This window comes from Orycteropus afer, unplaced genomic scaffold (genome assembly GCF_000298275.1).
Source record: "Orycteropus afer afer isolate SDZICR_OR568_19922 unplaced genomic scaffold, OryAfe1.0 scaffold00007, whole genome shotgun sequence".
Taxonomy (NCBI): Eukaryota; Metazoa; Chordata; class Mammalia; order Tubulidentata; family Orycteropodidae; genus Orycteropus; species Orycteropus afer.
The window spans coordinates 19,566,488-19,592,209 of record NW_006921594.1 but is presented as its reverse complement, the minus strand read 5'-3'; the positions used below and the strand labels follow the sequence as shown (position 1 = coordinate 19,592,209).

Below are 25,722 nucleotides of genomic sequence, written 5' to 3'. Positions count from 1 at the left end.
AACACAGCACAGTACACCAGACACAACACAGTACAACAAACACAACACAGTACAGCAAACACAGCACAGTACACCAGACACAACACAGTACAACAGACACAACACAGTACAACAGACACAACACAGTACAACAGACACAACACAGTACAACAAACACAGCACAGTACAACAAACACAACACAGTACAGCAAACACAGCACAGTACACCAGACACAACACAGTACAACAAACACAACACAGTACACCAGACAAAACACAGTACAACAAACACAACACAGTACAACAAACACAGCACAGTACACCAGACACAACACAGTACACCAGACACAGCACAGTACAACAGACACAACACAGTACACCAGACACAACACAGTACAACAGACACAGCACAGTACACCAGACACAACACAACACAACAGACACAACACAGTACACCAGACGGGTGGTGGTAGGAAAGATTGTGCTTACATACCTGCAGATAGAGGCTATTATGGATTCTCTTTTCATTGCCAGTCAAGGCAAGAAAAAATGCTTCCCAAAGAACATGAGTGTTACTCACTTTGAAATTTTGCAAAATAAGGTTTGAGGATTCCAATGAAAACTTGTTGAGGACCCAGTGCTGTTGCTTCACATTTTTTTAAGCCAGACTTATTCTAAAGATTTGTCTTATTGTTCCCAGCTCACAGGGGTTATTTCTTGGGCCTCTCCCCCCACTGACAACCTTGGCAGCTGGATCAGATGATGAGAACAGGAATAGACATAGAAGAAAAATCTTTATTCCCTGAAACTCTTCCCTCACAGTTCTGTCCCTGGGTATGAACGCAAGTTGAATTATGACTGAAGTTGTCCTAAGTTTTCCCTCTTCACATTGAACCTTGGTTATTATAAATAAGCAATTTATGAGGTACAACATGTCCATACTCCTTTGCAGCAAGACATCACTCAAATGTAGGATCATAAAAGTGTCAGGGATCCATATGGTGTAAAGTGCCTTATGGTATAACCTCTTTAGAACAGAAATGCCTTTGAAATTTCTTCAAAAAGAGCTCACATGATCAATTTTTCTTTCTAGAAATTAGGAAAGCATTAACCCACAATAAGCAGTGAGTATTGCAGCAAATTTAGTAATCAAAGGTAACCACCGGCCAGTTAAAAAGCATGATAGAGGAGCAAACAGTTTTTTAGTATGACACTTGAGATGAAATGGTTATTTGCAGTAGATTAAAGAGGACAGTTTTGTTTATCACATCTATGGCTTTTATGCTGCTCTTTGGTTCTTCATTGTTCATTTCTGAATGATTTCCATGTTCAATATTGTAATGCAGATAAAAGTCATGGGTAATCACAAATGGGTGGGTGTATGTATTTCTAAGCTACTGGTTTATCTGCTGCTTTTTCCTTGTTCATTATTGAACGAGACTTGTAGTTTGCACTGTTTCCCATCCTGACTAGCAGCGGAGCTGTTTGGAGAGATGGGGTAGTAAAAAAGTATTATTCACTGCAGCATTCCACTTGAGACTCTCAATGGGTATAGGCAATGGAAAACACAAAGTAGCAGCCATGCATAGTGCCTCAGAACCAGAGGTCTGACGGCTGTGCAAGTCCAGCTTGAGCTTTGCTATCTCCCGTGTAAATTAAACAGTCCAGCTGTAACTATCAATAGCTTTAAGAAAGGTTTTTTTTTTTTTAATATATTCATGGATGCTATAGCTGTGTTAGCTATTAAATGATCATGAAAGGCTACCATTCCTTCCTAGGAAACATCTTCACATCTGGACATTGTGTTACACCTGACCTGTTTTAACTGCTAATGATTAATGAATTTAAAAAGTATCACCCACAAATGATACCTGGATTACTATATTATTTTAGTGAAGTATTACACTGATATTATATATAAATGTTAAGACAATTATACCAATGTCTTTAGCATTAAAATCATAAACCAGTAGAAAAAAAGTTTAATAACATATTGCTTTAAATGTCCCCAACTGTACTAAGAAGGTTAATTTTTTCTACCTTTTTGTCATGGAAAACTAGTATTGCTACCTTTAATATGATTTATGAAATAATTTGATCTATGAAAAAAATTGATGCATTGAACACCAATGACTGAAAACCAGAAGAACTGTGGGATGACATCAAGAACATCATCCATAAAGAATGCAAAATGTCATTAAAAAGACAAGAAAGGAAGAAAAGACCAAAATGGATGTCAGAAGAGACTAAAACTTGCCCTTGAGTAGATAGTAGCTAAACCAAATGGAAGAAAAGACAAGATAAAAGCTGAACAGAAGATTTCAAAGAACAGCTTGAGAAGACAAAGCCAATTACTATAATGAAATGTGCAAAGAACAGGAGTTAGAGAACCAAAAGGGAAGAAAATGCTCAGCATTTCTCAAGCTGAAAGAACTGAGGGAAAAATTTAGCCTCGAGTTGCAATATTGAAAGAGTGTACAGGCAAAATATTGAATGATGCAGGATACATCAAGAGAAGATGGAAGGAATACATAGAGTCATTGTACCAAAAAGAACTGGTTGATGTTCATCCATTTCAGGAGGTGGCATATGATCAAGAACCAATGGTACTGAAGGAAGAAGTCAACGCTGCACTGAAAGAATTGGCAAAGAACAAGGATCCGGAAATTGACAGAATACCCATTGAGATGTTTCAACAAATGGATGCCCTGCTGGAGGCACTCACTAGGCTATGCCAGGAGATTTGGAAGACAGCTACCTGGCCAACAAAGAGATCCATATTTGTACCCATTCCAAAGAAAGGTGATCCCACAGAATGTGGAAATTATCAAACAATATCATTGATATCACGTGCAAGTAAAATCTTACTGAAGATAATTCAAAAATGGTTGCAGCAGTATATTGACAGAGAGCTTCCAGAAATGCAAGCTGGATTCAGAAGAGGACATAGAACGAGGATATCATTGCTTTTGTCAGATGGTTCTTAGCTGAAAGGAAAGAATACCAGAAAGATGTTTACTTATGTTTTATTGACTATGCAATAGCATCCGATTGTATGGATCATAACAAATTATGGATAACATTGAGAAGAACGGGAATTCCAGAACTTCATGAGGAACCTGTACATAGATTAGGGAGCTGTCATTCAAACAGAACAATGGGGTACTGAGTGGTTTAAAATCAAGAAGGGAGTGCGTTAGGGTTGTATCCTTTCACCATACTTGTTCAATTTGTATGCTCAGCAAGTAATCCAAGAAGTTGGATTTTATGAAGAAGAGCATGGCATCAGGATTGGAGGAAGACTCATTAACAACCTGCAATATGCAGATGACACAACTTTGCTTGCTGAAAGTGAGGATGACTTGAGGTACTTACTGATGAAGATTAAAGACTAGAGTCTGCAGTATGGATTACACCTCAATATAGAGAAAGCAACAGTACTGCAACTGGTCCAATAAACAGCTTCATGATGGATAGAGAAAAAATTGAAGTTGTCAAGGACTTCGTATTACTTGCTTCTACAATTAACACCAATGGAAGCAGCAGTCAAGACATCATACAACGTATTGCATTGGGCAAATCTGCTGCAAAAGACTTCTTTCAAGTGATGAAGAACAAAGATTTCTCCTTGAAGACTAAGGTGGGCCTAACCCAAGCCATGGTATTTTCAATTACATCATATGCATGTGAGAGCTGGACAATGGATAAGGAAGACCAAAGAAGAGTTGATGCTTTTGAGTTGTGGTGTTGGAGAAGAATGCTAAGAGTACTATGGTCTTCTAAAAGGACTAATAAATCTGTCCTGGAGGAAGTGCAGCCAGAATGCTCCTTGGAAGCGAGACTTCATTTCACCTACTTTGGTCATGTTGTCAGAAGGAACCATTCCCTGGAAAAGGATATCATGCTTGGTAAAGTGGAGGGTCAACGAAGAAGGGGAAGGCTCTCAGTGAGATCGATAGACACAGTGGCTGCAATGATAAGCTCAGATATAGCAAGGATCATGAAGCTGGCACAGGACCAGGCAGTGTTTTGTTTTGCTGTGCACAGGGTCACTATAGGTTGGAGCCAACTTGAAAGCACCTAACAACAACAACATGAAAAAATTTGCCTGTCAGCTGAGTTTCTAAGGTATCACATTATGCATCACTTTGCAATTACAATATATTGATAAAAGTGATCAGGAAATCCAGTTAAGCTGTGTTTACTATTTTTAATAGTACATAGCTTTTAATTAATTATAGAATTTCTAATTTCAAAAATTAGAAATTCTTCTGGTAATTTTATAGATAACATTTATGCTTCTAAAAGGTTTCTTTTAAAAGAAAAAGTTACCATGATATAAACCAAGTAATAAAGATAATGAAATAGAAGCTGTTCTATAACATACATTGTTTTCCATGATTTTAGAAATGAGATCCAATCCTATAGCTTAGAAATATGTTTCACTTGGTAGTTTACAATTTAATGCTTCTGGAATTAGACAGGAGTTGGGAGGAGGGGAATGTGAGAAGTAGACTCTAAAGTCATTCCTTGATTGAAAATTATTTAGTATGTCAAAGCTTTCTGTTGGTAGCGTAAGCTGACAATGTAACGCAAAGTACTTTCATGAATAAATATGAGACGATCAGGACTGCAGTAAACTGAGTTTAATTGCTGAATTGCAAGTAGGTCCGAGTGAGATTATGATAATATAAAATGTCAGTTTTGCAACTAATGGAAGTGTTTAGAAGATAGCAGTCTTCTATCCCTAATACAGGTCTACCTTTTTTGATGAAGGAATATTTCTCAACTTGTAATTTTCATCATTCACACTAAAAATTGAATTTTTTAAAAAAACAAATCCACTGGAAAACTAATTTGCCTTTATTACTAAAACACAAATACCTTGACAGGGATGATCATTTGGCCAGGCTGGGAGGGTGTGGCTGAGCAGGGCACTGTGGAGAGGACCGTCAAACACACAGAGGCTGGCAGTGCTATTCATCATCATCACCCCAGAGGCTTCTGTGTTATTGACATTGTTGGATAGTATTATTCTTAGTTGCTGTCAAGTTGGGGTTCCTTCTCCATAACAGAACAAAGTCCTATTACCCAGGCCTGTTCCATCTTCATGATTGTTGGTGTGTTTGAGTCCACTGACTAGTAGAGAACTCCTTATTGGAAAAAAAGACAAAGCTCAATAAGAAAACAATGAGAGAGTGAGGGACTCAACTGGCACAACACAGTATGCAAAAATGTTGTTCTACATCCTACTCTGGTGAGTAGCTACTGGGGTCTTAAAAGCTTATGAATGGCCATCTAAGTGGCAACTGTTGGTCTCTCCTCACCAAGAGCAAAGAAGAGTGAAGAAAATCAAAAAGGAATGGAAATAGTTCAAAGGACTAATGGACCATGAGAACCCTAAACTATATGACTCTGAGACCAGAAGAACTAGATGCTGCCTGGTTTCCAATGCCAACCACTTGGAAAGGGATCAAAATTGGAGATCCTTTATGGAGTAGGAAGATGAATGTGGAACAAAACTCAAAATCATAAAAAAAGACCAGGCTTACTGGTCTGATAGAGTTTGGTGAAACCCCCGAGACTCTGGCCCCGAGTCACCCTTTTGCAGATTCCTTTGGGCCTGGAATTGAACTCACTCCCACTGCTTAACTCTCAGCCCAACAACTGGCAGACCTACAAGCTGAACACCTACACCAGGGAGATGCACTCAGAACAATCAACCATGAGAGATTAAAAAAAAAAAATTCAGAGTTTGGTTTTATTTTAAAAATTTATTAACAAAAAGACTCATTTCCATAGAACTTCATGTAGTACAAATATAGTATAAAACTGTCATGTTAACACACCCAAAAGGGGGGAGCTCTATTTTAGTTTATTCTTTCTCTCTGCATTTTAAACCTGAGTTTAAGTTGACTTCTCTATAAATACTCTTGATAAGAATGCAAAATTAATAGTGTAAAATTTCTTCCAAACTAAAAAATAGATTATATATTAAAGTGTTAAACGTTTTTGAGGGTTTGGGGGAAGTTCTTGCAGTAAATATAAATTGTGAATTTTTGTTTTATTCAAGTTGAATAACTTTTAAAAAAAAAACATTTTTTTGTGATTTGGGTGATAGTTTACAGAGCAAATTGTCTTCCATTCAAAAATTCATACACATTTTGTTTGGTGACACTGATTGCAATGAATGCCCGCAATGTAACAGCACTGTTCCCACTTCCTCCTTCTGTTTGCTATTTCCATTCTTCCTCCTTTCCTATTCCTTCCTGTCTTCTTGGCTTTATCCCTGGGTAAATGCTCCCCTTTGTGTGTACTTCTCAAGTGTTATAGCACTTTATATACCTGTGTATTGTTTGGCTGAAAGTTGAGCCATCATTGAGTCTAGTTCCAGGCTTGAAGGATGACTAAGGCCCATAGTCTTAGGGGTTCCCTCAGTCTCTATCATACCAGTAAGCGTCGTCTTTTTTTTTTTATGATTTTGTTTTGTTCCACATTTTTCTCCCACTCTATCCATTACCTCTTACTCTGATCCCTTTCAGAGTGGTCAGCAGGAGTAGCCAGGCACCATCTAGTTTGCTACTCTCAGTGTTGTGAAGGCTGAGGTTTGCATGGTCCATTTGCCCTTTGGACTAATTTTTCTCAGATGTCTTTGATATTCTTCACTCTTCTTTGCATCAGACAAGGAGAAACCAGTGCACTTTTAATGGCCACTTGCAAGCTCTAGTTACTACTCACCAAAATAGGATGTAGAACATTATCTTTGTGGATTATGTTATACCAATTGGCTTTGGTGTCCCCCGAGACTGTGATCCTGAGCCCCCAGGCCTGGAAACTCATTCCCTCAAGATATTTTGTCCTGGCTAAGAAATTTTCATAACTGTACCCCAGTACGTTCAGTATATTCATGGACATATTTGTAGCACATATAAATACATATGTGGAAACATCCTCTGTCAAATCAATCTATATTCATCACCTCCCCACTCCTGTTCAGCTTGCACATGTATCTTTGTATCCATTCATAGGTTATTATTACTACTGCTACTACAGAATTGTATATGCGATAATATTTGCCTTTTTGGCCTTTAACTCTGTGTATTCCCAGTGTCCTCCTTTGCCTACATCATTGTGTGCTGACCTCCCACTTACTGTATATTATCTCTCCCTTCTCTTGGTCTCACTGAGTGAGTGCCTTCAGCACAGCATCTGTTTGATGAAACATCTCATTGGGTATTCCGTCAACTCCTGGAGCCTTGCTCTTCACCAGTTCCTTCAGTGCAGCTTCGACTTCTTCCTGCAATACCATTGTTTCTTGATCATATGCCACATCCTGAAATGGATGAACATTGACCAATTAATTCTTTTTGGTACAGGGACTCTGTGTATTCCTTCCATCTTCTCTTGATGCTTCCTGCATCGTTCAATATTTTGCCCATAGAATCTTTAAATATTACAACTTGAGGCTTAAAATTTTTCCTCAGTTCTTTCAGCTTGAGAAATGCTGAGCATGTTCTTCCCTTTTGGTTCTCTAACTCCTGTTCTTTGCACATTTCATTATAGTAATTGGCTTTGTCTGCTCGAGCTGCTCTTTGAAATCTTCTGTTCAGCTCTTTTATCTTGTCATTTCTCCCATTTGCTTTAGCTACTCTCTGCTCAAGGGCAAGTTTCAGAGTCTCTTCTACATCCATTTTAGTCTATTCTTCCTTTCTTGTCTTTTTAATGACCTCTTGCTTTCTTCATGGATGATGTTCTTGATGTCATCCCACAATTTATCTGGTTTTCAGTCATTGGTGTTCAATGCATCCAATGTATTACTTAAATGGTCTCTAAATTCAGGAGGGATATATTCAAGGCCATATTTCTACTATCATGGACATTTTTTAATTGTCTTCAACTTCAACTTGAACGTGCATATGAGCAGTTGATGGTCTGTTCCACAATAATCAGCTCCTGGCCTTATTTTGGCTGAAGGTATTGAACTTTTCCATTGCCTCTTGCCATAGATGTAGTCAATCTGATACCATCTGGTGAAGTCCATGTGTATAATCATCACTCATGTTGTTGAAAAAAGATATTTGCAATGAATAAGTCATTGGTCTTGCAAAATTCTATCATGCGATCTCCAGCATTATTTCTATCTCCAAGGCCATATTTTTCAACTGCCAGTGACCCTTCCTTGTTTTCAACTTTTGCATTCCAGTCATCAGTGATAATCAGCACATCTTGATTGCATGTTCCATCAATTTCAGACTGCAGAAGTTGGTAGAAATCTTCAATATCCTCATCTTTGGCTTTGGTGGTTGGTGCGTAAATTTGGATAATAGTAGTATTAATCTTCCTTGTAGGCATATGGATATTATCCTATCCCTAACAGCTTTGTACTTCAGGACAGATCTTGAAACAGTCATTGTGACGATGAATGCCACACCATTCCTCTTCAATTTGTCATTCCCGGCATAGTAGATCATATGGTTGTCTGATTCAAAATGGCCAAAACCAGTCCATTTCAGCTCACTAATACCTAGGATTTCGATCTTTATGCATTCCATTTCATTTTGAAAACTTTCAGTTTTCCTAGATTCATACTTTGTACATTCCATGTTCCAATTATGAATGGATGTTTGCATTTGTTTCTACTCATTTTGAGTCATGCCACATCAGCCAATGGAGGTCCCGAATGCTTTACTCTATGCATATAATTGAAGTCTCCTCTACTCTGAGCAGTCAGCTCCTCCCCAGTCAAATTGTGAGTGCCTTCTGACCTGATGGGCTCATCTTCTGGCACTATGCTGGACAATGTTTCAGGGCTATTCATAAAGTTTTCCAGTAATATATCAGACAGTTTCACTACTATTCATAAGGTTTTTGCTGCCCACTTCTTTGAGAAGTGGAAGGCCTCTTCCTTCTTCCGAGTCTGTCTAAGCCTGGAAGCTCCACTGAAACCTCTCCACCATGGGTAACTCTATTGGCATTTTACAACATGGTGGCATAGCCTCCAGCCTCATAGCAACACGAAAGCCACCACAGGACGACAAGCTGACAGACAAGTTTGTCTCCCTTAGTTGTTTTTAACCCCTCTGCACCTGCCTACTTCAGGCCCCAGTCCTAATATAGAGCCACACCCAAGCAAAAAGCAGCCTCTAAGCCCCGGGCCTTCCTTCCTCAGCCCCTTGCCTTAATATAGAGCAACAACCAAGTGAAAAGAAGCCTCCAAGCCCCTGGTCTGCCAGCCTCAGTCTCTGCCTTAATATAAAGCCACATCTGAGCAAACAGCAGCTTCCAAGCCCTGTGCCTGTGAACCTCAGGCCACGGCCTTAATATTGAGCCACAACCAAGTGAAAAGAAGCCTCCAAGCCCCCAGTTTGCCTACCTTAGGCCTTTACCTTAATATAAAGCCACACCCCAGCGAAAAGCAGCCTTCAAGCTCTGGGCCTGCCTACCTTAGGCCCCGGCCTTAATATAGAGCCACCACCAAGCAAAAAGCAGCCTCCAAGCCCCTTGCCCATCTGACTTAGGTCCCAACCTTAATAAAGAGCCACAACCAATGAACATAGGTGTGTGTGTATATTTCTGGAGGATATATAGTATCAGAATTGTTTGATCATATGGTGTTTTTATTTCTAACTTTTTAAGGAGCACCATACTGTTTTGCACAGTGGTTGCACAATTTTATAGTCCCATGAGCAGTATATAAGAGTTCCAATGTCTCTCTCCACACCTTCATCAGCATTTGTTATTTTCCATATTTTTGAACTTTGTTATTAATGCTGGGGTGAGAAGATATCACATTGTTGTTTTGATTTGCATCTCCCTAATGGCTAATGATCATCTGCATTTCTTCATGTGTTTGTTGGCCCCCTTAATATCTTCCTTGGTGAAGTGTCTGTTCATGTCCTCTGCCCCCAAAAATGAAGTACTTAGAAATAAATTTAACCAGAGATACAAAAGACCTATACAAAGAAAAGTACAAAACACCGCTACAAGAAATCAAGAAACCTACATAAATGGAAGAATACACCATGCTGGAGGGGAGGGAACACTGCAAAAAAAAAAAAAAAAGCACTGACCCATGTCACTTTAGTTTTGTGTATTTCATTGTACATAAATTATATTTCAATAAAATATATTTTAAAAAAAAGAAGAAGAAAAGAATATACTATGCTCATGGATAGGAAGACTCTTTGTAGACAGCATATTGATGGGTTATGTTTTCTATTCATTGTGCTACTCTCTGTCTCTTGACTTGTGCATTTAATCCATTTACATTCAGTGTAATTATCAATAGGAATGAATTTGCTGCTGTTATTTTGCAGTATATGTACGGTGGAGTTCACCCCCCCCCCCCGAAAGGGCTAATTTTTTTGTTCCATATATTTTTTGTGCCAAGTTCATTTTGTTTATAGGTTTTCTTATCATTTCCTTCATCACTGTTATTTAGTGTTTACTGAGTCTTTATTATTTTTCTTCTTTTTTTATTTTAGGGAGAAATTTTATTCGTTTTGTTTGAGGTTACCCTGTAATTTATTATTCTCTTCTAAAGTTTAAAACAGTCTGTTCTATCTTGATATCACTTTGACTTCCAGTCCACTTGGAAATTCGGGAACTACACCATTTATTCCCTTTGTTTGTTTTGCAGTTGTCATTGTTTACAAATTGATGGTTCTGGTTTCATATTTTCAGTCATGTCGTTTTATTTTATTTCTAATACTTCTTTATGTGGGTTAATATCTGGGTGATGTTGCCCTGTGTCTTAATATCAGTTGTTATTTGTCATTGTTGGTTCTCTGTCCATAGAACTCCTTTTAGCATTTCTTGAAAAGTTGGTCTGATTTTTACAAATTCCTTTAATTTCTGTTTATCTGGAAATGTCTTAATTTTGTCATAATATTTGAGGGACAACTTTGCTGGATATATAATTCTATGTTGGCAATTTTTTTATTTTCAGAATTTTATATATGTGATCCTATTGCCCTCTTACCTGCATGGTTTCTGCTAATAAATCAGAATTTAGTCTTAATTTTCATTTTTCCAAATTTTCTTTCTTTGTCTTTGGTTTTGGAAAGTTTGATTATGATATATCTTGGTAATTTTCCTTTGGGGTCTATCTTATTTGGGGTTCATTGAGCTTGAATGCATGTGTTCTCCTCTTTTATGATATTAGGGAAGTTTTCTTCCAATAAATCTTTGACAATTTTCTCAATGTTTCTGGTTTTTGTTCTCTTCTTGTTCTCCAATGTTGATGAAATGTAAGTTATCCTTCCTGATGGTGTCACATAATTCTTATGCTTTCTTCACTTTTTTTGTTCTTTTCTCTGATTTTTCCTCTAACATTAGTATTAAAACATTTGTCTTCAATTTCACTAGTTCTGTCTTCCATTGAGTCAATTATACTTCTTTGCCCTTCCAGTGCATTACCTATTTCTGAAATTGTAGTATTAATCTTCTGGATTTCTATTTGTATGCTTTCTAATTTTCCATTTATTTTGTCAATTTGTTCTTTTATTGCTTTCCTGAATTGTTGTAGAGTTTTGTCTGTGTTTTCCTTGATTTTGTCTATGATTTCTTAGCTTTCTTGATCTCTCTCTTAATCTGCTGAAGGGTCCTAAATATAATTCTTTTTAATTCCTTATCAAGTAGTTCTAACACCATTTCTTCCTGTGGAAAATTTGCTGGCCCTATATTTTGTTCACTTGTTCAAGCCGTCTTGCTCTGCTTTTTTTGTGTGATTTGAAGTTGTCTGTTGTCTCTGAGACATTATAGTGTTATTGTATTTATTTGTTGATTGTATATTGGTTTGCTTCACCCTCTCTTTTTGTTTTGTTTTATTTCAATTTATCCAGGAAATGGGTCAGATGTGCTATTCTCATCACTAATTTGACAGCACTGGGGCACTCACCGCTTGGCTTTGGGTGGATTTGGTAGTGGGTGGGTGTATGTATATAAGTCTCTGATTGCTAGTAATGTAGAGCTTTTGAGGGCAGGCTGGGCAGGGGTTGGCCACTGTCATTGATCCAGTGGTGCTGGGGTGAGTGGTGGCATTAATCCAGTGAGTGGAGCAGCAGGTGTGGGTGGGTATGGTTGGGTAGAGTTGTTGGCGCCCAACTAATGGGAAATAAAAGGAAACAAAGGGAGGAAAAAGAAGAAAAATAAAGAAATGAAAATGGGAGGAGGAGAAGAAATAGATAAGAAGAAAGGAAAAAAGAAAAATGCAACACAGCACCTGTGCAAGCTCTAGCCACCAACCACACAGGTGTGGCAGGTATGACTGAGTAGGGTAGCTAGCTACCAGCTGATGGGGAAAAAAAGAAGAAAAAATGGAAGAGAGAGAAAGGAAAATTTTAAAAAGGAAAGAGGAAGAGGGAAGAAACAAGAAGAAAGTACATTTAAAAAGAAAGAGAAGAAAAGCAGCACAGCACCAGCACAAGCTCCAGCCACAGATGTGTGAGGCAGCCAGCTGGCTGTGGTGGCCATTTGCCAGAGTGCACCTTAGACCACCAGGGGAGTGGAGCAATATGTGTTGGGCTGCGAAAGAAGGAATAAGTAGGTGAACCGGCAAAACACCAGTGGAGGAGGATTGATTGGCTGCTAGGAGGGCAGGGTGAGAGGGGCCATGCCTCTGGTCACTGAGAGGTTGTTTGGGATAAAGGGAGTGATCACACCTCTCTAGTCATCAGACACTGGGTGGGTGCCATTGCAGTCCTGGGCAAGTGGTGCCAGTTATGTGGTTACTGCCCCTATCTGAACACTGCTTACAATAATTCAAAATATCCACACTGTGCCAGGCCAGTTGCCAATTCACTGCTCTGTATGTCTCCTTGTTTGCTGTTTTCATTCAGTTTGTACTTCTAGATGGTATTTGATCTATTTCTTTATCCTTTCCTTTGAAGGTTCCAGGATTGCCATTTCTATCTGTTTCACTTGGTTTCTCGTTTCTTTGTTATAGAGAGTTTGAGTAATCTATCTGCCTGGTCTGCCTTCTTCGATCCTCCTCCTCAAGAAGTTTAATAACTTTTAGTTAATTTCCATCTGGAATTTCTTACATGACTCAAAAGCAAAACAATGTGATAAACTTAATTTTTAGTTCATCTTAAAGGCATACATATTCTGCCACACTATCAGATAGGATTATTTTAAGGTCGCATAAATCTTTTATCTTCTGAAGTATTTCTTGATCAGAGGTTTATATAATTGTGCTGTCTCCTCTTCTCATATTAAAACCAATTATGTGGTTTAAGAACTTCTATATTGACAGGACTATAATGGAATATGGAGAATATCTGAAGATGTTATGGAAAAAATATAGTATAGTCAGAAAAGGGCCTAGTATTTATCCATGTTGTTGTTATGTGCCATCGAGTCAGACCTGACTCATAGTCACACTAAAATAAAATGTAAAAAAAGGGAAGAGAACTTTATTGGAAAGGGTACTTTAATTCTAACCAGTTGAAAGTAAAATGAACATTTAGATATAATATTTATAAGATTTATTTTTCTAAAAAGTGTCTTGAATAATCTCTGAACCTTATTCTTGCCATCTGCAAAATGAAGGGCTTTGGAAGGGTCCTTCCAACTCCGACACTCTATTAGTTACTCTCTGACATTAGGAGTAGATTGGAAGGCAGAATAAAATCAAGGTGCAACTTAATTATGCCATTCTCTACATAGTCACAGTTTTCAAACAAAGATATAATGAAAGTCTACATTTCTCACACATATCTATGTTAGGTAAAGATGGATGCATGTCAGCTGGACCCTTACTTATCCCTGATCAATTTTAATTCATGAGAACATGTCTCTAAATACTTCCAGGAGACAGTATGTAACTAAGTTATTTTCTGAATACTCAAATTCAAAATGGGGGATATTCCTACATTTTAAATGTGTTTTATACTCCTGTTCATGAATTTTTGTTGCTATATATACTGTAAATATAATTCTCATGAATAATTGCTATTGTTTAAATAAACAAATTTAACTCAACTCTTATGTATGTTGTTGTTGTTGTTCTTGTTGCTATGTGCCGTCGAGTCAGCCCCGACTCATAGCGACCCCTCCTTGGGTTTCCAAGGCAGTATCACTATGGAAGTATATTGCCCCATCTACCTTCCGAGGAGTGGCTGGTGGGTTTGAACCACCAGCCTTCTGGTTAGCAGTCAAGTGCTTTAGGCACTACGCTACCACAGCTCCCTCTTATGTATGTAGCTACTGCCAAATTACATTTACATTTTCAAATATACAAATAATAGGAAATATAAAATATTTGGGCTGATAAAAATACATCAATAACAATCATCGCACTTTTTCACTTTTCATTTCAATGTTTTATGTCACAATATCATAATATCATTTTTAAAATACCTGTGGTGGCACAGTGCCGAAGGCACGGCTAAGGTCTGCTAACCAGAAGGTAGGTGGTTCAAACCACCAGCCACTCAGCAGATGGAAGGTGGGGCAGTTTACTTCCATAAAGATTTACCCCCTCAGAAACCCAAAAGGGGTCGCTATGAGTTAGAATCAACTCGATAGCAGTGAGTTTGGTTTTATTGAGTTTATATTTATTGTATATATTTCTGGTTCTGGATTGACTTTATTTTTAACTAAGCTTTATAACATTGAGATAAAAATTCAAACTTAATAACATTGACAAATGGTGACTTTTATTTCCCATTCTGATTTAAAATAATTAATATGTTTTTATTTTGGTTGTGTATGAAAGTAACACACTTACATACATATACATACACATAAAACAGGGTAAACCTTGTCCTCTAATATCCATGAATTTTAGAGAGGACAGAAAAAAAAAAAAAATTACCAGAAGCATAGATGGGGGAGGGTTAGCTATAACAGAAACACAAAGCAAAGATGAATTTTCAAATGTCATAAATGAATTTCAATTTTAATTCCCCATTTTCCCATCCAGAACAAGTGCCACCCAGGACCAGTTTTCGAATGGATTCCTCTGGCAAGTATTCTTCAGTACTCACAGTTTTGTGAACAAACGTCTTCCATTTTGTGTAACAAATCATTCTTCTGAATAGCATCTGTTTATTAGTATGCAATCACTGTGCTAGTTTTATTTACCTACATAAGCATCTACTCAAAGTAGAGAACAAGTATCATCATGGTGAATCTAAATGAATGCCAAGGAAACAAACAAAAGACAAAGAAAACCAGTCATATTCATGAACTTATTTTTACAAAATGCTTTAGTGAAAGACTAGATAAAGAAGATAGTCTCCAGGCTGACTATATCTGTACTGTCCAATATGGTAGCCACTAGCCACATGTGCTGTTGGATGCTTGAAATGTGCAATAAATGTAGAACCTTCACCAGATTTCAAAGACTTTCATGCAAACAAAAAGGAATATATAATATCTCATTAATAATTGTTATATTGATTAATGTTGAAATAATATTTTACACATATTGGACTAAATAAACTATATTATTTAAATTTTTCACTAGTTTCTCTTTACTTTTTTAAATGTGGCTACTGGAAAATTTTTAATTACATATGTATATAGTTTACATTTTATTTATATTGGATGTCACTGGACTAGATAAATAGAAATTAGTAGGTAAGAGATCTCAAGAGGCTTACAGTTGAGTTATTTCCAAAGAACTTATTTGAAATCTTTCTAATATAGAATGAAATTATTTTCACATCAATTATATACCTATATAATTGAAATTTTTTGAGACCATGACAATAACAAAATACTATATTTCAGTACTATTTTAAATTAGGGTAGAATATCATGGTTTTCAATTTCAGATTTTTAATGAAAGCCAAGGAGGAAAAATATAAGGTTGACTCAACCATTCCCAAAACACTTACCCATTTGCTTCCAGCTAAAAAGTTTAATAGGAGCTCTGGTGTCATAGTGCCTAAGGCATTTGAATGCTAACCAGAAAGCTGGTGGTTCAAACCCACCAGCCACTCCTCAGAAGGAATGTTGAGCAATCTACTTCTGTAGTGATACCGCCTTGGAAACCCAAGGAGGGGTTGCTATGAGCCGGGTCCTACTTGACAGCAGTGAGTTTGGTTTTTGTTTTTTTGAAAAAGTTTAATATTACTATGGAAATACAGGAGGAAAGGGAAAACTTATTTAGATTTTTTACTCTTAGATTTAGTTATGGAAATACTCTGATCAGCTGTTTAGATCACTAAATTGGAAGCCAGAACACTGAAACAATTGCAGAAAAGAGTGTTTCAGAATAATAGCACTATTTCAGGTCTGTGAGTTCACAGCACACATCTCTTGAGTGTTTCCATGATGGCAGCTCATTATCCATCTCAGCATGTTCTAACACCCCCTGGAGAATATATGTGTTTGAGATCATTTCATTTTGTAAGTTTTCATGCTATTTTGTGGATATGCAGAAAATATGGAAGAATTCCTCAGCATTTTGTTTTCATATAATGTCTAATTTATTTGCTTAACTTGGTCTGAAATTTTTAATTTTGTTCTTATATGCTGAACATAAAATCCTTATACTTTGTGAGAATACCTAATGTCGAAAGAGAAATGGGCATCGTAATTAGAGCTGCGAAATGAAAGCAGGAATATGTTTGGGTTTCTAAATCTCAGCTTACTGCCCATAGCAAGCACATTTCTTAAAAATTTTCTGCTTCTGGATGTAATTTTTTTAAAAAGGAAAAAGAATAAAAACACTACTCAATAGCTTAGATTACATTGGTATTGGTGCCCTTTTAAAAAAATTGCATTATTTAAAAACAAATTATAATATAGTTTGAGTATATTATATTTCTATAAAATCCAGATTTTCCAGAAAAAAACTCTTAATATTTTGATAAATATCCTAACAAGAAAATTATGACTACATCCAAGCTAAATTGATCTCCCATATTTTTTTCCTTTAAAAAAGTCCTTTATCAAATTATATATCATGATTTTTCACTAAGATAAATATATTAAACATATGTTATCTTACTCTAGCTGCATCATATCCTTAGGTTTACAGGTAAGCCAATAGTAAGCAGTCCTAAATAATGAATTTATGAAGCTAAGTAATAATTCAGTCATGGAATAATGCTATGGTTTCTTGGGCCCAGTAGACTGGTGAGTATCTTAAAATAACTACATTCAAGAAATAGTTATCTAGCAACACCAGCAGTCTGTGTACCATGAAACACTATAGATACACAAAGATAAGCATGAGAATGGAAGGTGGTTTCAATTATGGCTAAAATGTGTACAACTACATTCACATTGCCAAAGGTGAAAAAGGAGAAAACTGAGGGTTAGGATATGTTAGCTATTTATCTGACAATGTTAGATTCAAGTGACAGAAACTGGTTACTTCCTGTTTAACCCATTCTGTATGTATCTGGGATGCTTCAAAATCTGGAAGCTAAGGACATGTTTAAAACCTTCTTTGACTCCTGGTTCCTTCCTCATACTGCCTTTCCTAGATGTCTTTACAAGCAAAAGCCAAAAAATTTATGCTCTTTCCAGCAGGAAAATTAAATAAATTCATCCTCTGTGCCAAACTATGATAATAAGCCATGGTACTTACATTTTAATTAAAACATGGAAGGAGATTCAAGTACCAAAATTTAATTGACATGTTTACAGCAGCATCGCATGTGCCAAATTAATCCATAAAAATGTCATTCTTTGTGTTTTTGAAGCTTGAATCCATTCAGAAAATTAATCAGTTGTGTTCAGCCACCCAACTTTTTCCCTAATACTGTGTGCAAAGCCATGTATTTCAAAATCAAGACCAAGGTTATATATTGCACACGAAACTTTCATGGAGTCTAAGAGTGAAATAGGAAGTGGCTTTTGAAGTTCTACTTTTCTTTATTATGAGGGAGGTTGTCCTGATACCTAATGGTGCTCACCATTTACTACTTTTAACCATACTAGATTTTTTTAGTATTGGTGTGAGCCCAGGGTAAATCAGGACTTGTCAGTTTTGTTCTGTAGCTTGCTACAGTGGTCATGCAAAAATCCCTTCCCAGAAGATTGTCAAAATGTGCTTTATTTCACAATGTCTTAGGAGCCTGTGACTCAATTCCTAAGCAACAATACTGGCCATGGCTGGCATTGAACACCAGTGTCCAGAGTGCTCTGTCTCCCTTTGGTCCATCCATCAAACCAATGCACTGAACGAGGAAGGAGAGGAGTAAAAAGGACTTCCTTTGGGTGTAGCTGAGTGATACCCAAAGTGATCAGTGTCCAGCAGGCCTCTTCATCTAATGATCTTGCAGTACACAGTTTGCACACTAATAGGAGAGAAGGGGTGGTGATTGTTCACTTCTGTCTCAATGGGGTGAAGAGTTGGCCCTTGGATTGCTTTGCTTTCAGTTCCTGCATTAATAGGGGATGAGATAAAGTATGAAAAAACAGTTGAAACATGGCATTAGACCAGAAAAGTAGCTAGGGAAAGTATTAGAAACATGATAATCTTCCAAGAAAGTTAACAGAGCAAGAAGGAAAAAGAGTAATGTCTTCCAGCTTTGTGTATATAATTTTAGTTATTTTGCAAAGTCAAACTCCAAGGAAGGAAAAACTAAACCAAAGAAAAATTATCTTTCTAAAGTTCTTATTTTCCCTAAAATAAAACATGCCCTGCTGCCTCAAGGCATAATCTATCATTTAAACTTTTGTTTCCAGTTGACTATTTCTCTAAAGTTTCTATGCCCTGCAGCTTCTGAGTCTGTGTTGAAAATTAACAAAGAAATAAAAAATAAATCAGTCTGCTAGCACACTTCTCCATTGGGCCTCCCTTTACCTCTCTCTACTTGCTCATGTAACATGCAGCTGGCCATCTCTGCCTCGTAGAATGGAAGTGAAGATGACACAATTGGCACATAGCACCCTATATTTGAAAATGAGGGATGGGTGAGAGCAACAGTCAGGAGTCAGAATTGCCAGCAAAATATATGTAAAGAGTAGCGGGGGGCGGGGATGATAAATGCCCTAGTCATATCTTTGTTTTTCGTAGTTAACTGGCTAGAATCTAGATTTTTCTCCAGAAACAACAGAGTACTGCGTCATTCATCAAGGAAAAGTTTTTCTATTGCCCTAGGAATTACAGCATTTTCTAATACAAGACAACGTCCTTGTATCTTGGCACTTCTCAAAATTCCATTTCTGGGATTGTCATAATTTCAGCATTTCCTTAGAAGAAAAGTTGTGCTTAGCAAATAAAATGGATTCCATAGTAAACTCCTTTTAGAGCTCCTCATGTAATATGGATAGTGCTGAAGTCATTGGTGGAACAATTTCCCACTTTGCATACTCACCAGTCATGCAAAAGTGAGAAGAATATTTCCAAGGGTAAATTGAAAGTTCTGGTGAAACATATGCTAGGACTGCCATTCTATGTGTCAAAAATATGCCTCATTCTATTTGTATTTTTATGTTTATAATGGTATAGAGTCCTCCAAGTTTAAAGCCACCTAGAGAAGACATTGTTGTGAGCTGTATCATAACCACTTGGAGAGGCTTGAACAATGATGAGGCTTTATCTGTCATCTTTTTCTCTCCCTTTGCCTTCCTCCCTCCCTAAGGAGGCCTGTTATGACTTTATAGGGCTACTCCACGTGCTTCCAGACTCCCAGAGGCTTAGTACACATCCTAATACACGATTTCATGTGTGCAATTGTGGATTCCAGAATTAACTGAGTTCAAAAGCCAATTGTGTCTAGATGAGTGTAGGGCAAAGTTTTTATCTTTCCTTTACCCTCAACTTTAATTAACTGCTTAGTAGCACCTTAATTCTTCTAAGTTCTCCTATCTTTAAAAATATAACTGATTATACAATTCATAAAGTATGACTAAAGAATGTGGAGGTTTGATTGGTTACTATTCTTTTAGAGTTTCATGGTATTTGTTAAATGGAAGAGAGACCTCGGTTACATGTACATCTGGTCACAAAAAGTTATGATAGTCATGAAGTCTTGCACAATATATACATATACATACATGTGTACTAATGTGTCTGGTTCAGCCTTTCCTAAGTGCACACCAGATACATGATCACCATTTGCCCACATTGCAGAAGTGAATGGCTTGCCTTTTGTATATCATGAGGAACGCACAACCCAGACTGGAGGGCACCGAGGCAAGCCCAGCATCATTGTGCTTTGTACACTGTCTCACTTCAGCAGCTCCACTTACTGGAGAGCCTGGGAAGGATTCACCTGGCCATCTTCAGTGAGCCTCTTTCTCTGTGTACTACTACTGTATATCCAAATGACTCCGACATAGCTTTTTGTCCCAGGAGGATTCTCCTCTAAAATAGCATCCTAATTTCCAAAATCATTCTGTTTAATGAAGGAGAATTTTACTTAAAATTCTGTTCTATCAGTTGTTACATTGTTCTATTCAAATATTTTTTCTATCAATTCTAATGCTTCCTTGGAAACCATTACGGCCCATAGATCACTATGCTTCTTAATCAAGGATGGTATAATAAAAACTCCCCCAAGATGCCTAGCAACCACAGAAATCCTGGGCCTGAACACATACACAACCCAATTGTGAGTGAGGCATTTTTCCACCTGAGGAAAGTTCAAAGGGCTGGGGGCACAGAGTTTGAGTAGGAGATAGTAAACACAAACCATATTTTCCTTAAAGAGATTTCTTAAAATCTTTTATTTATCCTGTTGTTGTTGTTGTTATGTGCCGTCGAGTCGGCCCCGACTCATAGCAACCCCTCCTTGGGTTTCCGAGGCAGTATCACTACGGAAGTAGGATTGCCCAACCTTCCTTCCGAGGAGTGGCTGGTGGGTTTGAACCGCCAGCCTTCTGGTTAGCAGTCAAGCACTTTAGCCACTATGCTACCAGAGCTCCTTTATAGGAAAAAAATTAAAATAGCATTCAGGAGAGTTTCCTGCTTTACTTTAAAGTACCCTTCTTTCAGCTGCCTGCAGAAAACTATCCCTTCTCTAACTTATTTCAAGGTATACTTGTGGAGTCAAAGGAGCTCTTGTGGCGTAGGACCCAAGGCATTTGACTGGCAGAAGGTTGGCGGTTCAAACCCACCCACCACTCCCTGGAAAGAAGACTGGACAATCTACTTCTGTAAAGATTTACCACCTTGGAAACCCAAAGGGGGTTGCTATGAGTCAGAATCAACTCCGTGGCAGTGAGTTTGGTTTTGGTTTTGAGTGGAGTCGAGAGTGAATTTACTAGAGGCTAACATATTATAAAATATTTGGGGGCTATGAGTTCATCTTAGCTGCAGGCGACTTTCTACCTATGGTTATGAGAAATGCGAAGGAGTTTGTCAGGAAATACAAACTTCACTTAAACTCAAATAGAGAAAAGCTTAAATCTACACTTTCTACTTTTTACAATTTAAAAGGGACAACTTCTATCAAGTGTAAGTTTACACACCTTCTACTGGATGCATGAAATCCTAAACAGATATTAGTAAATTACTAGGTAGTACTTTACTAGGTAAGGAGCTCTGGTGGCATAGTGAATAAGGTAGCTGGCTGCTAACCAGAAAGTCAGAGGTTCAAGCCCCCAGTCTGCTCCAGAGAAGAAAGATGGGGCAATCTACTTCCATAAAGATTTACAGCCTCAGAAACCCAATGGGGGTCACTATGAGTTGGAATTCACTCAACGGCAATGAGTTTGGGTTTTTTTGTTTTTTTACTTTGTAGTTCCAAGGCTTTGCCATCTGTTGTCTCAGGCTTCTTTAACAATCATTCTAGACAGTGTAAACATCATCAAAGTGACAGTAAAGCTTCTTGAGAACAATCCAAAAATAAAGAATTATAGAGGCATCAATTCAGATCGCACAGAATTTTTCCATTCGGAAAATCTGTGAGTGTTCCCGGTCTACGGTGACAGCCTAGCAGTGTCCTTGGCTGGTCACTGTTATTCCAGGGACTACCTAATTTTGGAATACCTACTTTTTTTAAAAAAATCCTCTATGTTCTCCATCAACTCTAACAGCACTCTCATTAATCACGTCCACAAAATTAATTTCTCATTGGTGCGTTCAGTTCCTCAGGGGGTGGGGAAGAGACAGGATTCATTACTCAATGGGATCTCCTTTATGCCAGGTCCAGATTATAAGGAGTTGGATGTTCACCTTCGGAGGATGGAGTCTGGATTTGGCTTCAGAATCCTCGGGGGAGATGAGCCTGGACAGCCTGTAAGTTGAATCCTCTTTGTTCCTCCACTTTGAGCTATATTGTGTGTGTACGCATTGAGGGGGACCTCGGGTGGCATAACATTCATTCCATATGACATCTGAGTGGATATCTTTTAGGACATGCAGTAAAAAGTTTCAAGTTTATCTATCTATTTGTTACTCTCCTTAAAAAGACCTCATACATGCTAGCTTTTCCCCTGGCCAATACTTCATCATAAAGCAACGCACATTACATTAAGAAAGAGGCATTACTCTTTCTTAGAATGCATTGGAGCCTTCTTGAGTATTTCAGTTATCAACTGTATCAGATCTCTGGTCTCTCTGAATAGCAGCTCATGTGTAGAGCTATAGTATGGCAAAAGATACATGTGAAGAAGTGACTTGGAAGAGCAGGGTTATGTGTATTTTCAACCAAAACAACAAGGGGAAGTGAATATGGGGTTACACAGAATTGAAATCAAGCTAAATGCTCCAGAATCTCAGCTACATTTGAATTAAGGAATTACCATGAAAGGTTGTTCATGACAGCAATCTCACCTGGCATGTTGGGAATTTGGATAGGGCTCTAGTGAAATTTTTCACTATAAAATTATTACATACTAGAATGAAAGTATAAAATGACAATATCCTTAACATACAGAAAACACAGCAACATTGGATTTCTGAGCATGTGTTAAAATATCAGGTGTAAAGCACTCATTGCAAGAGATGTAACTAACATGGTATGCAAACGTGACCAAGTCAGGTCCACAAAATTTTGAACAAGTGAAGAGCCTGACCTGTGAAGTGAGACACCTGCATCTCATCCTAGCTCAAGCACCTGCTTCCCATCCTGGCTCATTCAACACACTTAACTCTTAAGCCCAGTTTCCTCATCTGCAAAATGAGGATAACAATAGTACTTTCTCACAGACAAGCTTTAAAGACTAAAGAAGATAACACATGTACAGCTCTTGGTCTTACAACTGGCTGATAGTAAATGTTCAATAAACATTTATCATCAACTTTGTTTCCCTTGTTGATCCAGAAAATAAATCTAGAACCACTAATGGGCAGAAATCTTCAGGAGAAAAAAAAAAAGTTCATCATTTTTAATTCCTTTAATGAAAGGAGTCTGTAACAAAGCTATCGCAAAGGAAGCAAATGGCCTTGTTAGGCAGTAAGCGCCTGAATAGTAGAGGTAATCAGGCCGAGTCCATGAGAGTCTGATAGGAACCCCATGGAGGCGTCCTCTTCCCTGTGAGAGGAGTTGGACTAGATGATTGATGAAGTCCCTCACCATAGACAACTCTGAGAGGTTGAGCTTAGACTCCAAGGATGAGGGGACTCTAGGAAAAAACAGACTTATTTCCTAATTCCTGGGGATAGATTTTGGCAACAGTAAACCAGAATGTCACTAGTTCCCAAGCTGCCAGGAGGAGACGGGAAGTGTAAGTACATTTGCCAAAGAGGATTGGCTGGATTTTCCTAATAGTGCTTGGGAGGAAGAGAAACCTGGGGTACGATACAGAGCTTCAGGAACTTCAGGCTTACATTCATTCAAAGAATAAATCCTTAATTTTAAGGATTTCATGTCACAGGCAAAAGAAGCAAATCCTGGTTTCATTTTTCTCTCTTTCCCCAGATTTGCTTCCTTCTTCCTCTGTCAGATGATTCTGAGCTGCCCAGGTAGCCTCGGTCTCCCAGTCAGCCTTGCAGCCTCAGAAGCCTAAGTCATTCTTGATAGATATGTGTGCATGTGTAGATAGGAAAATATTAGCGGGTCCCTTCATGCAGGTAAACATTTAACACATTGATTTATGTTTCAAAACCTGGCTTTCACGGGGAATTGTCTGAGTCAGCTTTCTTCAGGATTGCTCTCTGGTATGTTCGTATGTCTGCCTATTTTCTTTGATCAGCAGGGTTTTTAATTCCTTCTAAGCAGGGATGCTATCTTCTCCTTTTTTATTCTCCTTTACCCACTAAAAACCATTGAGTAGATTCCAACCATAGCAACCCTATAGGACAGAGTAGAACTACACCCATAAGATTTCAAAAGTTGTAAATCTTTAAGGAAACAGATTGCCACATCTTTCTCCCACAGAGCAGCTAGTGGGTTCAAACCACCAACCTTTAGGTTAGCAACCTAGCACTTTAACCACTGTATCATAGATGCTTGAAAGATGCCAAATAAACGAAATGAAACAGTATGCAAAACAAAGCACAACTATAAGGTGATCTTTTCAGCATTTTATGGGATAATATTTTGCAGGGTAATTAAGGGTAAATCCATAAAGATTCCATTGGACTTACACTAACATAATACCTCAACTTGCCAACTGCAGGGATCTCCACCAGAAAGAAGAAGCCCCTGTTTGTTCCAGAATGCCCTGACTTGCATGATTTTTGTCCCTTACCAATCTGTGAGCTCCTTGAAAGCAAGCACTAGGGTTATGGTATTTATGTCTTCCAAGCCTAACACAGAGCCTAATACAATAAATATTTGTTCAACTGAAGAGAGTATTCTGTGCCAAATCAACCCTCTTTTTCACCTGGGCATTTCAAGAACAAATAATCAGGAGTTTATATTTTCTGAGGCCACTCAATCCTACAGTCTCTGTAAAATTAAAATGGCCCACTCCTAGAAGCAAAGAAGATGTCCTGGCAGCCCTATGGCATGTTCTATTTAGCTGCCACAGTGTTTTATAGTTCAGTGCCAGCTAATTTCATATTTCTAAAAAAGATCAAGTTTCCATATTCTCTTGAAAAGTAGGAAGATCTAGCAACATAGAGTTTGCTTTCCTCGATGGCAGCAACTGGCTGGAGCTAAGCAGTGGTCACTTTTAGACTGACCATGGCCACTTCTCATTGCCACAGTTCCCAAAACTCCTTTATGCCTGTGCTACTCATTTTGGTTACTGCCTTTGAGACCTTTATCCCAGAGGATTGGATAGAAACTTGGAAAGATGAGTATTTTTCACAAATGGACCCTTCAACTGGAGTCAGATTATGGTCTTTGTAGACCCTAAGTACTGAAAATAAGTCAATTATCTTCTTCCATATATAAAAAATAAACACAAGAAAATTAAACCATTAAATATATATAAGGGGAAGCAACAAAGTTGTCTCTTCTTATCATGCTTACTTCGACATAGTCTTTGAAATAGGACATTCTTACATGAATGCACCCCTAAGTTTATGCTTTATCTGCTTTGGAGGTAAACCAGCACCATATTCAGTAAATGTTAAAGAGACTTTATATTAACCCCATTAAGTAGAATGGATTACATGACTGAGTCACAGGGAGGCCATGATCTTAGCTGGCTCAGGAAGGGATACGTTTGTTGGACTTTTCATGCAATAGAGTTTTTCCAAAAAGGAACATATATTGTGCAGAATGAATCCTGGTGTATGAATGCAGCCTAGTCACTTAACATAGCTTCCAGACAGCTTTCTGCCAGGTTTGTACCCATGTTCCTAGGTCTCCAACCCTTTCTAAATATTGGCTTTGAATTCCTGAGTCCTTTCTCTCCTCCAGTGGGCAGGAATCAAGTATTTATGATAAACCTCCTTAGATTACATGGATTGCTGATTATCTTTATTGTGTTTATTTA

General features: G+C 37.8%; 1 protein-coding gene across 1 annotated transcript in view; it reads left to right on the top strand.

The window, feature by feature from the left end:
- The window catches only part of MAGI2 (membrane associated guanylate kinase, WW and PDZ domain containing 2), a 1,828,989-nt gene that overhangs the window by 1,601,137 nt on the left and 202,130 nt on the right, over window positions 1–25,722 (top strand). The window contains exons 13-14 of the mRNA XM_007945217.1: window positions 14,906–14,947; window positions 22,038–22,129. Coding sequence (XP_007943408.1) covers window positions 14,906–14,947; window positions 22,038–22,129 — 134 coding nt within the window. The remainder of the gene's footprint in view (window positions 1–14,905; window positions 14,948–22,037; window positions 22,130–25,722) is intronic.